At 32.6% G+C, this 15,857-nt stretch overlaps 1 protein-coding gene across 2 annotated transcripts in view; it reads left to right on the forward strand.

Moving 5' to 3' along the window:
- Window positions 1-15,857, forward strand: part of wls (Wnt ligand secretion mediator) — a 79,131-nt gene that overhangs the window by 47,776 nt on the left and 15,498 nt on the right. For both annotated transcript variants that reach the window (XM_090380040.1, XM_090380041.1), the window contains 4 exons: window positions 1,794-1,891; window positions 7,410-7,473; window positions 12,149-12,292; window positions 14,909-14,992. In XM_090380040.1, the coding sequence (XP_090236166.1) occupies window positions 1,794-1,891; window positions 7,410-7,473; window positions 12,149-12,292; window positions 14,909-14,992 (390 nt within the window). The remainder of the gene's footprint in view (window positions 1-1,793; window positions 1,892-7,409; window positions 7,474-12,148; window positions 12,293-14,908; window positions 14,993-15,857) is intronic.

The raw sequence follows: 15,857 nt of genomic DNA on the forward strand, positions 1-15,857 counted from the left end.
AAATGGACATCGTTGAGATTAGAATTGAGACCACGTATATTTGTGAAATGAATTAGGAAGTGCTTGGGAGGTTTAGATCTTTTCGCAGATAAGCTTGCTCTATTAGTTTGACAATTCATGGTGTATTCAATAGTAAGAAAAAGTGGGTGGAACATGCTGTATGAGGTAATGAAATTTTTGAATATGGTGTAAACATGGTAAGAATATACCCAGATCCTTGACATAACGTGGCCTCGACAATGCTCCCCGCATTCACACTATTCGGACTCCCTCCAGTCTCTATCTGGCAGAGTAGAGGTAGCAAGAGTATACACTAGCTGATCCGGAAGCCTCCTAGAGAGTTACCAATAGGTTTGGTACGGTGTACTAACTAGCGGCCGGCCTGCGAACACCGTTTTAGAGCTGTACCCTCGAAATGTAAGGAATATTGGATCTCGCCATGATGTTCGTCATAACCTCAAAAGTCATCAATCATACTGCATGATGGAAGAGATAGGAAAAGGTTGACTGGAACTTAGCTCTAGAGACTAAACATGGGTTCCACCACTTCAAGCCTCCAATAAGCACAAAGTGGTGGTATTGCACCGGTTGATGAGAGTCATCTACCACCTAGTACTGCCTAGTAACATAGAGGGGCGGCATTCCTCCATGTGGTATAGGCGCCACACCTCAACCCCTGCTTACGTTGATTCACACCTGGGTGATCACCCACAGTGTGCTTGTGCATGGGGGTTATACCCAAGATTACTAACAGTCTCACCATTGTGAAGGTGCAAGCAGAGGATTTGGCTGTCACAGACCATCCGAACTTTGCTGAAATTGGGTCCACTTGACTTGAGTGTCACCCGAATATCAGTTCCATCAGTGTTTTAGACTCCCAGGTAGCAAGTACAGCTTATCTGGCATATCTGAAAGAATGTCTCTGACAATCTCAAGGACTGAAGCAATATCTTATAAGCAATATTTACTTATATACTTATAAGCAGTGCATTTTGATGAATATTGAGGTATGTTGCCACCTCATTATTCACAGCATGTTGTGTGGCCACTATTAGTTGGAAAGGCATAACATTTGCATTCACTACATTGTCTGCTACTTTTATTTGATAGCTGAGGAAAATAATTTGCCTAAAACCTATTCATATGTTGTTCTTCCTTACAAGTATTAGGTCTAGTGGCCTGTTATGGACTCAGTCATCTCTTTCAGGGTCTATCCCACCAATCTCTTAGTACCTAGATCATAAACAAATATTCTCTGTGTTCCACTTAATTTGATATACTCTTAAATATGATCAAGAATGCACCTTTGTTTCAGTTCTTACATTATATCTTTTTTTTTTTTTTTAAATCTAGAAGAGTATATCTAGCAGCCCCAATCTTCTAGTTCTTCTCATCCTTATACTTGGTGTTTCATTGCCCTTAATAGTATTGACAAAAGATTTTTAAAAAATTCATAAATTATTATATGTGTATTTTTAACTTTGGATTCAACATACATTCAATGCACCTTCTAGTATATTATTTTGTAATTTAACCAAATTTCTCTATTAAAATAGCAAATTCTAATATGCTGAGTTGGTAGATATATAAAAATCTAAAATAGGATAAAAACTCCATTGATACTTTAGAACACTTAATGATTGGTCAGATTTTAGGTATTTAAATAAACATAATAAATGGCATGAGTAATGAAACAAAAATGAATTATCTTATTTAAAACTGTATTTGATAATAATTTACAAAGAAAAAGAACAAACACCTTCATTCATGAGCTTGAATTTGCTTTTTTTAAGGATGATCTGGAAAGAAACAGACTACGGAGTTATTGGAAACATCTTACTGCAGTAGCTACTGGTTGCTTCTTCCTGTTTATTTTTGAAATGTGTGAGAGGTAATTAAAATTAAATATTAATTTTATATTTTGTATATTCTGTGTATTACAGGAATTTAAAAAAAGATTAAAAATACAGTAGAATCCCAGTTATATAAAAGAATTGATATGAAGAGTCTTACAAATAGCAGTTTTTTTTCTGTTTTGGATAATGGATTTTAAATATAATCTACCTACAGTAGAAAAAGATAAGCAGAAAAACAAAAATAATTAGAGAAAATTACAGTAATATTCAAATAAAATCAACACAAAACTGTAGAATGTTGATAGATAGTAGGAAAACCAGCTTCGGTGGTGTGCAGTTCATACATTCTCTAGTTTTTGAGCATTGCTCTTAAAACATGCACTGATATTTTTTTTTATTTTTTTTTTTATTATTATTACAGTTTATTGTGCATACTAAACCCCTGTTTATGAAAAGTTAGAGGAAGGGACATACAAATAAGACCTATGAGTATCAAGACAATTAAGAAGTTTGATGTGTCTTTAAATAGACCAATCGGGATGGGTAAAGAGCCATTTATATTTAACATCAACTACATTGATATAATGCATAAGTACCTTTCTTAAAAAATTATTTACAAATTTAAAATTTATGTAATGGTGAATTTGTAGCTTTTTTTTTTTTTTTTTCCCCTTCATATAGGGAAGTTTTTATGCATCATACAGCATGGTTGATATATTATAGAAGTCGTGTGTGAATGAAATTTACTCTTTACTGTATTTATAATACTTTATTTGAAGATTCAATGTGCGAGGCATAATATGATATGGGTTTAAATTAACTATATAATATCGGTGTAGATACACCATAGTTTACCCATAAATTAAACTAATACATAGTGTGAAGGCATCGTTTTTAATTGTATCTCATATTGTGGCTACCTTCACAACGAGATACCAGGTATTGCACTACTTCGAATAAGTAGCACTTCCCTGGTAGAGAAGACTACTGTTATTTATTCTCAGTAGATACCACTGAGAATAAATAACAATAGTCTTCTCTACTATTTTATAGAGAGTATTTTATAATATTGTGGAACCAGACGGTGACCATTTCAAAGCTGTTGTCCTATCATCGGTGGGTGGGCAGGTACCCAGATAATGCAAATATGCCATCACAGTTATGAAGTGGTTCCACAATATGAGAGATGCCAAATGGTATACAGAATGATACAATATTTGAAGATTCAATGCGCAAGGCATAAAATAAATGAGTTTAAATTAACTATATAATATCAGTGTAGATACACCATAGTTTACCCATAAATTAATCTACGTATGTAGTGTGAAGGCATCATCTTTAATTGTATCTCATATTGTGGCTACCTTCACAACAAGATACCAGGTATTGTACTACTGTATTTTATAATATTGTGGAACCACTTTGCAACTGAATGGCATGTTTGCATTATCTGGGTACCTGCCCACCCACCGATGATAGGCCAACAGCTTTGAAATGGTGACCATCTGGGTGGTGTTATCCACTGAAAATAGATATCAGTAGTCTTCTCTACCAGAGAAGCATTACTTATTTGAAGTAGTGCGATACCTGGTATCTCATTGTGATGGTAGCCACAATATGAGATACAATTAAAAACGATGCCTTCACACTACATACGTAGCACGTTTCTTGATTAGACCGGGATTCGAGCCCGTCACCACCAAATACTGAGGATGCGGAAAGGTCAGGGAATGACCACCGCATATCCCGGAGCAATATGGCCTTAGTTGCTAATGCTCCTAAAAACCAAACAACAACAACTACATACGTAGTTTAATTTATGAGTAAACTATGGTGTATCTACACCGATATTATATAGTTATAATACTTTATATAATTGGAATCATGATTTTATTAGAGTTTTGATTCTTACAGTTAAACATTAATTGTGTATTTCTTTGGGTGAAATTAGGCAAAAAATTTTCACGTAGTTGGAATTCTATTGTATACAATTTATTTTTAACTTCAAATTACTCCTTTCATGACATAAATGCATGTTGTATACGTTGTATTAATTTCTGTTATTCTGTGTGTTTAAGTTAACAAAGTCACTTTACGTTAGCACAGCAGTAATCATGTCCCATTGTAACAAAAATAGTTGCACTACATCTAACAGGTGCATGACTTATTTTTTTATTTCTGGGGGGGATGCTTTTTGTATTGTTTATTTTATTATCTCTACTAATAGATTGTATTAATTAGTATATGATATTTTTTTAATGAAAAATTTGAAAATTTAATTTTTTACATGCAATTTTCACAAAATGAAACTTTTATTACATCTTTGTTCAAAAAAAATTATAAGCATAAGATGTAGACATGAAATTATTAATCACTCCCATTTTCTAGTTCATAAATTTGTTAAGGGCAGAGAATTTCAAACCTGTATATAATTCTGCATATAATTATATGTATAAATATTAAAATATATAGATATAAGATACCATAAGTCATTGCTATCTTCAAGTATTTTGAATTTCTTGAGTATATTGTTTTGAATATACATATTTTGTAACTATAATGGAGTGAATAGAATATATGGATAAGTAACTGGAGGATTTATTCCTTTAGTATGAAATACAAAGCTGATACAGGTTTGTATTTCATCTATTACATATTAAACTATGACAAATATGGCTAGAATATAAACATGCAATAAGCAAGGATTGACAATAATAATAATGGAAAGATAAAAGGATGGCATAGTAAACTGTAAAACAAAAAATTTATATGGGCATAACACTGCCAAAAAAGAAAGTTTTTTTTTTTTTTTTTTTTTTTTTTATATAAACCTAAAAGAAATTTAAAAGCCGCCGAAGAGACTAACTACGATCAAGAAAGTGAAATATTACCAAGTTCAACAGTAAACAAACCCACATAAAAATGTATGGGACTATACATTTTTATGTATGGGACTGCATGCTGTAACCAGATAAGACATAACAAAGGTTGTTATAACAGAAAATATGGAATGAAAGGGGGGGGGGTTGATGAAGAGGTAATTGAAGAAATACGCATAACATATAATACTTTATGTAATTGGAATCATGATTTTATTATAGTTTTGTTTCTTACATTTAAACATTAAATGTGTATTTCTTTGGGTGAAATTAGGCAAAAAATTTTCACGTACTCAGAATTCTATTGTGGATAATAAAATTTTGAAATTTAAAAATAAATACAGGTCGACCATCATTAATCCGGTTCCGCCGCTAATTCGGACATAATTTCAAATTTCCTGGATCCGCGCACGGACCTGCCGCTACTGTTTTGGTGGGGTTGGTTGCAGCATCAGCTGTTGGCTCGAACTCGTAAACATTGGAAAGCCATTCCCACTTGTTTTTCTGCATTTATTATTATTATAATCTGCTCACATTTAGCCCCAGCCATGGTTCCAATGCATAAAGGAAGTGCCTCTTGTGGTGTAAAGCACAAACACCATTACATTGTCCATAACAGATAAGGTTGAACTTCTGAAAAAACTCAACAGCAGTGTGTCCTGTGAGAAGTTTAACTCTGCTTAACTGTAAATTCCAGCAATTTATCTCAGGTCCTCTTATTTTAGTAATTTTCTTTTAGCCATTCCTTTTAGATTTTTTTTTTTTTTTTTTTTACAACACACTTGTACAAACTTACCGAAAAACACAACACAATATGATGGGTAATGCAGTGTGCTAACGAACTTGTTTTCACAAAATCTCTAACAATACTGACAAACATATTGCGACGTTTGAGAGTTTATTTTATCGCAATTAGTTTTATTGCAGTGCATACAATAAACTAATCACAAACAACCTTCATATGTATGCCGTAATAGCGTCACACATATGTGGCTGACAGTGCTTCACAAGAAATAAAGTAACCTGCGTATGTGGCCACGTGAGCGACATAAAAAAAAAGTCTCTCTCTTTTTTATATATATTTTAAGCGAAAAAAATGACAACACTGACATTACAATATTTATTTTAGAATTACTAATCAAATTATTTGCAAAATATTTTTTGGCCCCTGGGGAATATTTTTCTTAAACTGGCTTGGCAGTCAACGTGTTTAAGGTAGGAGGAGGTGGTTAGCTGTTGGGCAAACTGTATGTGCTAAAATAACCACCGGTGATCCGGCAAACTCACTAATCCAGCACCCCACAGGTCCCACCACTGCCGGATTAGTGATGGTCGACCTGTACAAGCTAAAACAGCAGTCTCAGATAAATATTCCAGAAATTAAACTTATCTCTCGTTGATCCAAACTGTGAAATAACACAACCTAAAATCCATAAGCACAACCAACGTCAATAAACCATAATGAAATAAAGCCTAGAAAGAAAAAATAAAAATGGGAAAGATGTCAACCATTAATCCTCTTAATGGCTGATAACTTTTTAAAAATGAAAGGTACATGATCAACAACTGACAGTGTAGTATTTCAGACACTGGACAACTTAAGCACCCAAGGCAACTTATTTGAGTGGCTGTAGCTTTTATACTACAAAAATACTACTAAAAGAAAAGATACTATATTGAAAACCAAACCTAGAACGTAATTTTCTCCACTTAAAAATTTCCTGTGTTTAAAAAGATTTACTTATGTATAGCTAATGAAATTCCATCTACTAGAATTGCTTCCAGATGATGTAGTGCATGTAAATTATGCAGCAACTTTCATAACACAAACATTAAATATATTACTCTTTGAGAATAATTATGTAATTATTAAGGAAATCTGTCTCACTAAATGACTGTTAACACTCTTAAACTCTATAACTTTCATTGCCAGACAATTTACTAAAAAAATCAATTTTTCAGCAACATGGCAACTCCACACACCACACTTTCCAGGTAAATATTATACGCTTTTTTTGTAGGTGTACTGGTTGTCTCTGAAAGCCCCATACACTTATATAATGCCTTTGAAAAATGTAATACTCAAATGAAAAATTTTGATACCCAAGAAAAGAATTTTAACCATAATATTAAGATTTGCAAAGTAAAATGAGTGAAAATTGTGCTCATGTACATGAAAACATACAAACGAAGGAAGCGTGGGTGATATTGGTGTAATTGGTATCAAGAATCTTCCAGGTTCCTTCATTAATTTTTATGCAAAAACCACAACTTTCATCTTAGCTGCCATAATAATTTCAACTGTGTGAGAACACTGCTATTTTTCTAAGTGGGAGCATCAGAACTGTATGAAAATTAAACTTAACCACTGTGAAATATCAAGATTTGTACTTGTTTAAAAGGTTTTTTTTTTTAAGAACTAATTTTTATCCACTATATAAATTTCATCCTATTTCATAAGCTTACTGTCTCAACTTCATTATTTTATGTTGTATTTAACAGAAAACTAACTTTTCAAGATTCCCCACTTTAACGTTTCTGTGTATATGCTTTCAGGAAAAAATATAATATATATTTAAGATTAACATTTCTGTGTGTGTATGCTTTCAGAAAAAATATAATATATATTTAAAAACTATATTAGAATTTTTAAATACATTTCTGTTTCTTGCAGAGGTGTTCAGCTGAGAAATCCATTTTATAGCATTTGGATTACTGATATTGGAAGTAATTTAGCTGTATCCTTTTTTCTTTTTTTTCCTAAGAACAGTAAAAATCAATCCTTTTGACTTACTTTATAGCAAATGCTTCTACTACAAGGTAGGAACAAAAAGTTCCAAGAATGAATTTGTTAAAAATATCCAAACATTGAATAAGAGTAACTTTTATTTCGTAACATAAAATGTCTGAAATATTTTGCAGCTTTTGTTGTATAATTATATGCAGAGGTTTATTTTTACCTGTTAATGGCAAGTAAATTTTTGTATAATTTTTATAATATCACTTTTTAAAGGTCTATAAAATTTTTATTTCGTTGAAGAAATTGCCTTCAGAGAATAGAAATTATGGCTGAGTCAGGAGGTGAAAAATCTTTGTTAAGAGGTGTGGTATATGAATAGTACAAGCTTCAAAAGATGGATGTGAAATCATTGAGGTTGATGCATAGTGTAGGAGACCTTTTGCATTAACAAGTGAAGAACGTGTCTCCTGCATTAGAAGTATTATTCAATGCTGATTGTCAAATAAGAACTGATTATAGCCTCTCAAGTTGGAAATCATATGTTGTTGCCAAGCCATCATATTTTATTAACATTTTAGATCAACTGGTCTGAAGGTAAAGTATGCTAGAATTAAAATTTGATTATAGAGGCATAATTTATGAATTTATAGGTGGAGATAATATTGTTAATGAGACTACTTAGCAATGATGAAGTGCTTAAGAGATATAATCAAATGGAAGAAACCTGATATGTTGATCTGTAGAAATTACTCCACAAAATTGGAAATTAGTCCATGACAATACTCTTGCTTATCGTGTGACAATCTCTGAATACCTTTCCAAACACAACACACTGTAGGTGTCTTACAACACCTCATCCCCCCAAAAAAAAAAACTAAAGAACTCATTAATGGGATGATTTTAACTGGTAAAGCAAAAGTTATGGTAGTTATAATAAATGCAATCAAGGATCTTCTGAAAAAAGGCTTTTTCAGTTATATAGCTGGTGGGGGGGAAATGCATAAATAATCACAATTATTATTTTTAAAAATATAATATGTAATTAGCTGTAAATATTTTAATGTTTTTTAAAATAAAAATTCAATCATGGACATCTTGATCTCACCTTGTATATTAAATTTTTTTATAATATATTAAAAGCAGTAATTATTTGGGATAGAAATACATATTTATTGTATAAAATTCATGTATGGATATTCACTGTAGAATTTAAGATGAAAATAAACACCTCTCCATGTAAATAAATATTTACATGGAGAGGTGTTTACATATTTATTTGTTCTAAATAATAATTACAAAAGTGGTCCAGTTAAACTCACTGCATATGCCAATCTGCTGAGTGAAAGAAATGTTTTTGCTGAACTAAGTTCAAGATATTGTCATAGTTGTATGAGATTGTTGAGTTACTCTTACCTTTCTTATAATAATTACCATACAGATATAGTTTTTCACATAGTGATTTATAATATGAAAATGTTTAAATCAAATGCTCTTAATTACAGTTTTGTTCAAGAGTCATGCAGTCCAGAGTATATTTTTGGTTATATTTCAGTTATTATTTAAACATAATTATAATATAGATTATAGTAAATGTTGAAAGTTTCCTTTTTCTGAATGCAAGTGTGAACTCCTTTCACCATGTTTACCAAGATTTAGTGTTTGAAATTTCTGATTCAGTATTGACTTTTAATTCTTTTGGTAGATGAGGACTGTTGGAGTATACCACCCCTTTTAAGTAAACCCAAAGATTTAAAAAAAAAAAAAACTGGATTGTGATGGCCAAAAGTCTTTGCAAAAATACTTAGCAGATGTAAATAAAATTCTGCCTGTGAGTAGCTGAAGTACTGTAGAAGGCAACCTAATAGTAACTGTTGTATGGAGATAATCAGTGGTGCTAGCATTGCAGTTAATGTCAGATTCCATTAAACTGTCAAGATAAATTAACACTTCCACTTGGATTACATGAATTTTGAATTGTGTTGTATGATTATACAAGGTGATCCCTGTTGTGCATTGTGATAGTTTTATTAGTCTTATTTACAGCATTTAGCCAATAAAGGATTGTTTACATATGTAATCAAAATTTTTAATTCGTCATTAAGGTTTATCTGAAAGAATAGCATCAATGCATAGTAGACGGTTGAATAAACTTTAAAAATTCTTACACAAACCAGCCAAGTACAATATTATAATTCAAAATAAACTTTGAGTGGATAATGAAGATAAAATCTTAATATATGAATCAGGATTCTCTTCGGGTTTTATTGAGTGAAGTAATACGAAACGAAAGTTTTTTTTTTTTTTTTCTGGTGCAACTTGAATGTTTTAAGGTGATTCAGAGAACAAGTAGCATTCTACCAGTTCATTAAATAGATTTTTCACACAGTGCACTATTGTTAACTTCTGGCAGTTGGTCTTTGGACAGCAGTTTCACATTTAGTTGTTGTGTCTTAGTCATCTTGTTATCTTGTTTGTTGTGTATATACAAGTTGTTTATATTTCCACCGCATCACCCTGAGGGTCAGTAAATAGAGCATGGTTACACAGACACTTGTAGAATTTCAGATGAATGATATTGAGTTTTTGAAAATATGCATCTCTTTTTTTTAAGTTTCTGTGGGTGGTGCAGTTTGGCATGTATTCTCAATGTTTCTCATCTTCAACATTGTGGAAACAAATTTGTGATTGGAGTATAACTTGTTTGCCTTTAAGTTTACTTTTTCACATCAGTAGCCAATATTTATGCTGGTACAACTTCTTGTAATTCTAATCACTGTCATCAGAACTTATAATTAGGTTATGTGCACATACATACACACTCATTCCAGTAAGTAATATGTACAGTAAAGGTTAGATTCTGTTAATGACATATAGGAGAAAATACGAAGAGAATTGGAATTGACATAAAGTGTAATCATCCCACTGATCTAATTGACATGTACGTTCAACAAGCAAGCACAAATCAGTTGTGTGAAACTGAGGAAGTAGACTTTTCAGAAACAGTTATTACACACGGCCTTGAACTAAAAGAAAGTATCTTCAAAACATTGCCCTGTAAATATGATGTGGAACACATTCAAATTCTGGGAAGGTAAGTGAACGACACAATGTACAAGATTAACTATACTGTCAGGCAGTATGCACAGGCTGGCCTCGATTAACGTGATTAATTCGTCCCGCAAGCGCATCGCGCAAAACGGGAACGCGTTAATATCGAATATTATAGTCAACAGGAAAAATTATAATTGGGCCTTGACCTTCTGGAATGTCCATAAAGAATTTTAAAAATACCTTTTTAACTGTATACAACGTAAAAGATAATGAAAATAATTATGGAATTAAATGTGTATTGCATAAAACAGCGGTTCCCAAACTGTGGGCTGTGGAATATTTTAAATTTTCGAGGGAAACACAGCAATAATCGACATCTGTTGGACACCGTGCGAACTACTAGCTCGAGGTAGTTGACAGTTTCAACATTTCTTAAGTTGTTTGGACCTAATTACTAAACAGAACTGTTAGGTATTTCTTTTGGTCTGTGTGTGCCATGAAAAAATTACTGGGACACTAGGGGTGCCGTGAAAAAAATACTGAGACACTAAGAGCACCGAGAAAGTTTGGTAACTTCTGACATAAAATACACAATGAAGTTGTGGAATGTGGAACAATGAATGTTGCGGAAATATTTGAACAGTGTTGACTCTCTTTTCATCAATCAATTTCCGATAGCCGACAACAATCTTCTCTGGGCCCTGGCGAAATAAATATCGCAGAGAACCTCAAACAAATGGTTTGAGGTTCTCTGCGATACGAAAGATTTCATCTAGTTCTTTTGCTGTTATCTCCTTCGCGGTAACATTTTCATCTGGCTCATTTAAAAATTTGAATTTTTAAATGCAAGTCTGCATTGACTTTATTAGCGGGAGACAAACAAGTAGCACGTCTTCTTCCGATGGTTGATGGAACACACTGAAGGCGGGCAGCAGGCAAACGTTTGTTTATTGCCCATCCGAGCTTAACGTGCGATTCAAATCTTTTTCAACTATCGCATAAAAAAAAAAAAAAAAAAAAAAGATTGCGTTAACTGGAAATTTGCATCGTGTAAAGTGAAAAGTGGTATATTTTTTTCAAATAGCGGTAACTGAAAAATGTGTTAATCGAACTCACATTATGCGAGGCCTTGCTGTATAAGAGAAACAGGAACACGGCTTAAAAATAGAATATCTTAATACTAAACTATAATCTGCACGACTTGACTACTGTAAATGGTATCTTATGGAGAATAGTTTGGAAGATTCTGAAGCTAATGAAACCTGAATAATAGACATAGCAGAAATGGTAACAAAGAAGTGAGCATATATAGTTCCTACATTTGCATCTTACTGCTGAATATAAAAGACTCCTCTATAATAGAGGCAATGAAATGCAATGTAGAAATAAATCTAATGTATGTTAAAGTTGTTGAAAAGGATTTTCCATCATTTTGTTACATGAATGCTTTACCTAATTTATTTAGCAGTAGGCACAATTCTACCCAAACGTTAAATACTAATAGAAAACTTAAGTGCAAAATTTTTCAGGTGCATATTGAGTAATTGTTTACTGCAACATCCAGTTTATTAAGTCACCATTAAAATTATTTTTTTAATATCAAGGCCTTGACATAAGCTTAGCTAAGTTTTATCATTTTAGCTGGGCTGTCTGCTTGTCTCTATTTTCTAGTATTATGCTACATGGTGTTTTGTGTTTTTCGCAATATTAGTTTTAAAAGATCTTCACTGCCTGGTATGAGCAGTACTAGAAGGATGTATTATGAGGTAAGAGATTCCCCTTTCACTAGTTAGATTAAAATCTCAGATTACTCATATTTAATACAGTAAACCCCCGCTATTCGCGGTCGCTGATTTAAAATAAAATGAAACCTAAAAAAAATGTGAATTTTAAAGTGTCATGAACATTTTCCGCCATAAAAAAACATGGGCGTGGCTAAAATTATCTTTCCTGGTCAAAACAGCGCTCAGTGGGTGGGGAGAGGGGTGACAAAATCGCGAGCGTGGATGTTTCTCACTAATCCTTGTTCAGTATGTGTTATGCGTCTGTCATGGAAGGTTTCGTCATTTGTTTTTAATTTATATGCTTATAAATTTATCAATTTATAAATTGATATGCTTTACAAAAGTGATAAATCTACCGTTTTGCAGTATGAACTGCAAACACACTTTTCGAGTGTGTTAACGGAAGAAAGTGACTTTGTTTGGACAAGTTCTTTTTAACCCGTACAAAAATATGGCTACGAATAACAAGGGAATGCGAAATATCAAAGAAGGTGATGACACTGGCGAATAACATTGAGTTATTAGACAAAATTTCTAATGGTGAAAGTGTCTCCTCAGTGACAAAACATAAAATCAATGAGTCAATGGTACTATCAATCAAAAAATTGACAGAAAAAATCTGCCGTAGTGTCCATGAAAACGCACTAATTGCTTCAAAAATTTGCTCTGTAACTTGTGATGTTAAATTAGAAAAAATGGAAAAGGCTTTAAATCTGTGGATAGAAGACCGAACTCAAAATAAAATTCCGTTAAATTCGCTCATCATTCAAAAAAGGCAAAACTCCTTTATCAACACTTTAGCAAAACTGGTGATAGCACTGGCAGGATAAATTTTTTAGCTAGCAAAGACGCTTGTTTGAAAGATTTGTTTGAAATTTCTAATAAATATTACATGTAATATTAAATTGTTTCTTATTTTAATTTCGATGCCAAATGCTTGCATTTCACTATGTTACTGTCTATGTACATAGTCATATTATGAAGGTACATATAATACATACATAGACAAAATTTTAGACTAGTTTTTCTTATATATTTCATACTTTGGAACGGAACCCCTTTATTACTATGGGAGCCATAACTCAGTATTTGCATTTTCAGTATTCACGGCATTTCTCAGGAACGTAACCCCCACGAATAGCGGTAGTTTACTGTACTTGCATTATGAACAACACAAGATATTTCTGCTTATATACTATTGTCTTAACAAAAATTGATGCATTTTAGGTTGAATTGCATAGTTTTCTTTCAAAAAATCATATGATATGTATTTACTATAATGAACAGAATAATAAATAATAAATTATTTATCATTCTGTTCATTGTATTTAGAATAATGAGTTAATGTGTGTGAGAGGTGAGTAGTAATCAATGGACACTGCTCTTCGTTGACTAATGTTATTAGCAGTGTTTCCCAGGGGATCCATTTTGGGCCCTTTTGTTATTTTCTGTATTTATCAATGATATTGACGAAGGTATATCAGGCTTAATGTCCAGGTTTGCAGATGCTACAAAGGTTGGTAGGGTTGTTAATGACAGTATGCTATTGCAACAGGATCTGAAAAAGTTGAGCAGATGGGCTGAGAGGTGGCAACTGAAGTTTAAAATTGACAAATGCAAAGTGCTGCATATGGGTAGCAGGGTAAACCCAGGGTAACATACCAACTGTGTGGTACCATATTCGAGGTAGTGGAGAATGAAAAAGACCTGGGAGTAATTGTGCAGTCAGATATGAAGTTTTCTGAGCAGTGCAAACAGGCTGCACAGTCTTGTCAATGATATATAGAAATTTTGCTAGCAGGGATAAGAAGGTGATTATCCCCTTGTATAAGGCAATGGTCAGGCCACACCTTGATTACTGCATACAGGTCTGGAGGCCTCATTTTAGAAAAGGTGTAGAGAGGAGGGGAATAAAGGGATGCTCTTATGAAGAAAGGCTTAAGTTCTGCAAATTGCAGTGTCTGGAGACTAGTCACCTGGGAGATGATCTGATTGAGGTGTATAAGGCCTTGAATGGATTGAGCAGGCTCAATACTAATTAGATTCTTCCTCTTGCTAAGATTCTGCACCTTAGGGGGCATAAACTCAAATTGAGGAAAGGCAGTTGTTGAATAGATGTGTGGGAATTTCCTTCAGCCAGCAGGTAGTTGATTGATGAAACAAACTCCCATCTGTCATTGTGGAAGTTGATAGCTTAAATAAATTCAAGGAAGAATTGGACAAAATTTTAGAGTGAATGGATAGGTAAAATGGGAAGGGTTTTTTTTTTTTTTTTTTGGCTGATGCTGTTATAAGCTTGCTTTCTTGTATCATGTGCCTTTGCTAATGCTATTCTGTAGTCAGTTCCTTGTATGCTTCCAGGTACTCTTGTCATATTCTGGAATAAGCTCAAACATGAACTTACCCCAGCATTTATACAATGGATGCAGAATTTTTCCTTCTTTCTTAATGTATTATTTATTATTGAGTGTATTTGTTTTCAATAAAGTTCTTTAAGGATTAAGAACATTTATAATAATCCTTTTTCTTTAAATATTTTTCCTTCTAATAATAAAAAAATGGAAATTTTAAGCACTAATTGTTTTAATTTGATTTCAGGGAATTATATACAGATTCAAATTTTTGATGCTTGCGACACTGTTGTGTGCAGCCTTAACAGTGATATCATACATTATTGGGCAGGTATGTAGCACATCTATATATTTAAGCTTAAAACTTATGCCATCATCTTTTGAGACAGGCACAAATTGTTACTGGTTATGTTCACAAATGCTTCTCCCTCCCTCCCCCCAAATAAAGCAAAAGTTGCATCTTTTTACTATGGGAATTTATTAAAAGAAACAATGGGATAGGGACATTTTTGGGCAACCAATGTAAGCTAATTAATTGATACAATTAAAACATTAAAATTTAAAATATTTCAAATTAAAATAGTATTGATCAAATAATGCTGAAAGCTCTTTAAGGTTATTTTGACTTATTTTAATGATCAAAAAGTTTTGTGAACATTACAAAATAAAAATATTAATTTTATTCAGTGATAAATGTTTACATTTCATTAATATTCTTCAGTATAATCTCCCTCAAGTGCAACCACACTTGTTCCACTGTGAATGCTTTTAGGTGATGTTCTAATTTTGAATAGCCAATGACAGGAATGTTTTTTTTTGGCCAAAAGATTAATGATTTTGCATCTCTCTCTCTCTCTCTATATATATATATATATATATATATATATAAAATATTATTAGTATAAAATACACTAAGTAAATGTTTATGCATAGAAATGAACTAATGAAAATACGGTGTACCCTGGGAGCGATATACGTTGTGAATGAAGGGGGGGAAGAAAGGAACCGGAAAAAATAATTGTAACTATAGAAAAGTAAACCAAATGAATTTTTTTGAAGAGACGACCTAGGTGGAGATAGCATTGCAGAGTCTTTCATAATTTTTGTGTCATCATCAGAGGTCATCCACCAAAATCATGAAAAAGACAGCAGTGCTCTTACTTCTGTTTCCAACATGTTCTGTATGTCAGAGTACA

Source organism: Mastigoproctus giganteus, chromosome 8 (assembly GCF_048544385.1).
Source record: "Mastigoproctus giganteus isolate SK-2022 chromosome 8, ASM4854438v1, whole genome shotgun sequence".
Classification (NCBI taxonomy): Eukaryota; Metazoa; Arthropoda; class Arachnida; order Uropygi; family Thelyphonidae; genus Mastigoproctus; species Mastigoproctus giganteus.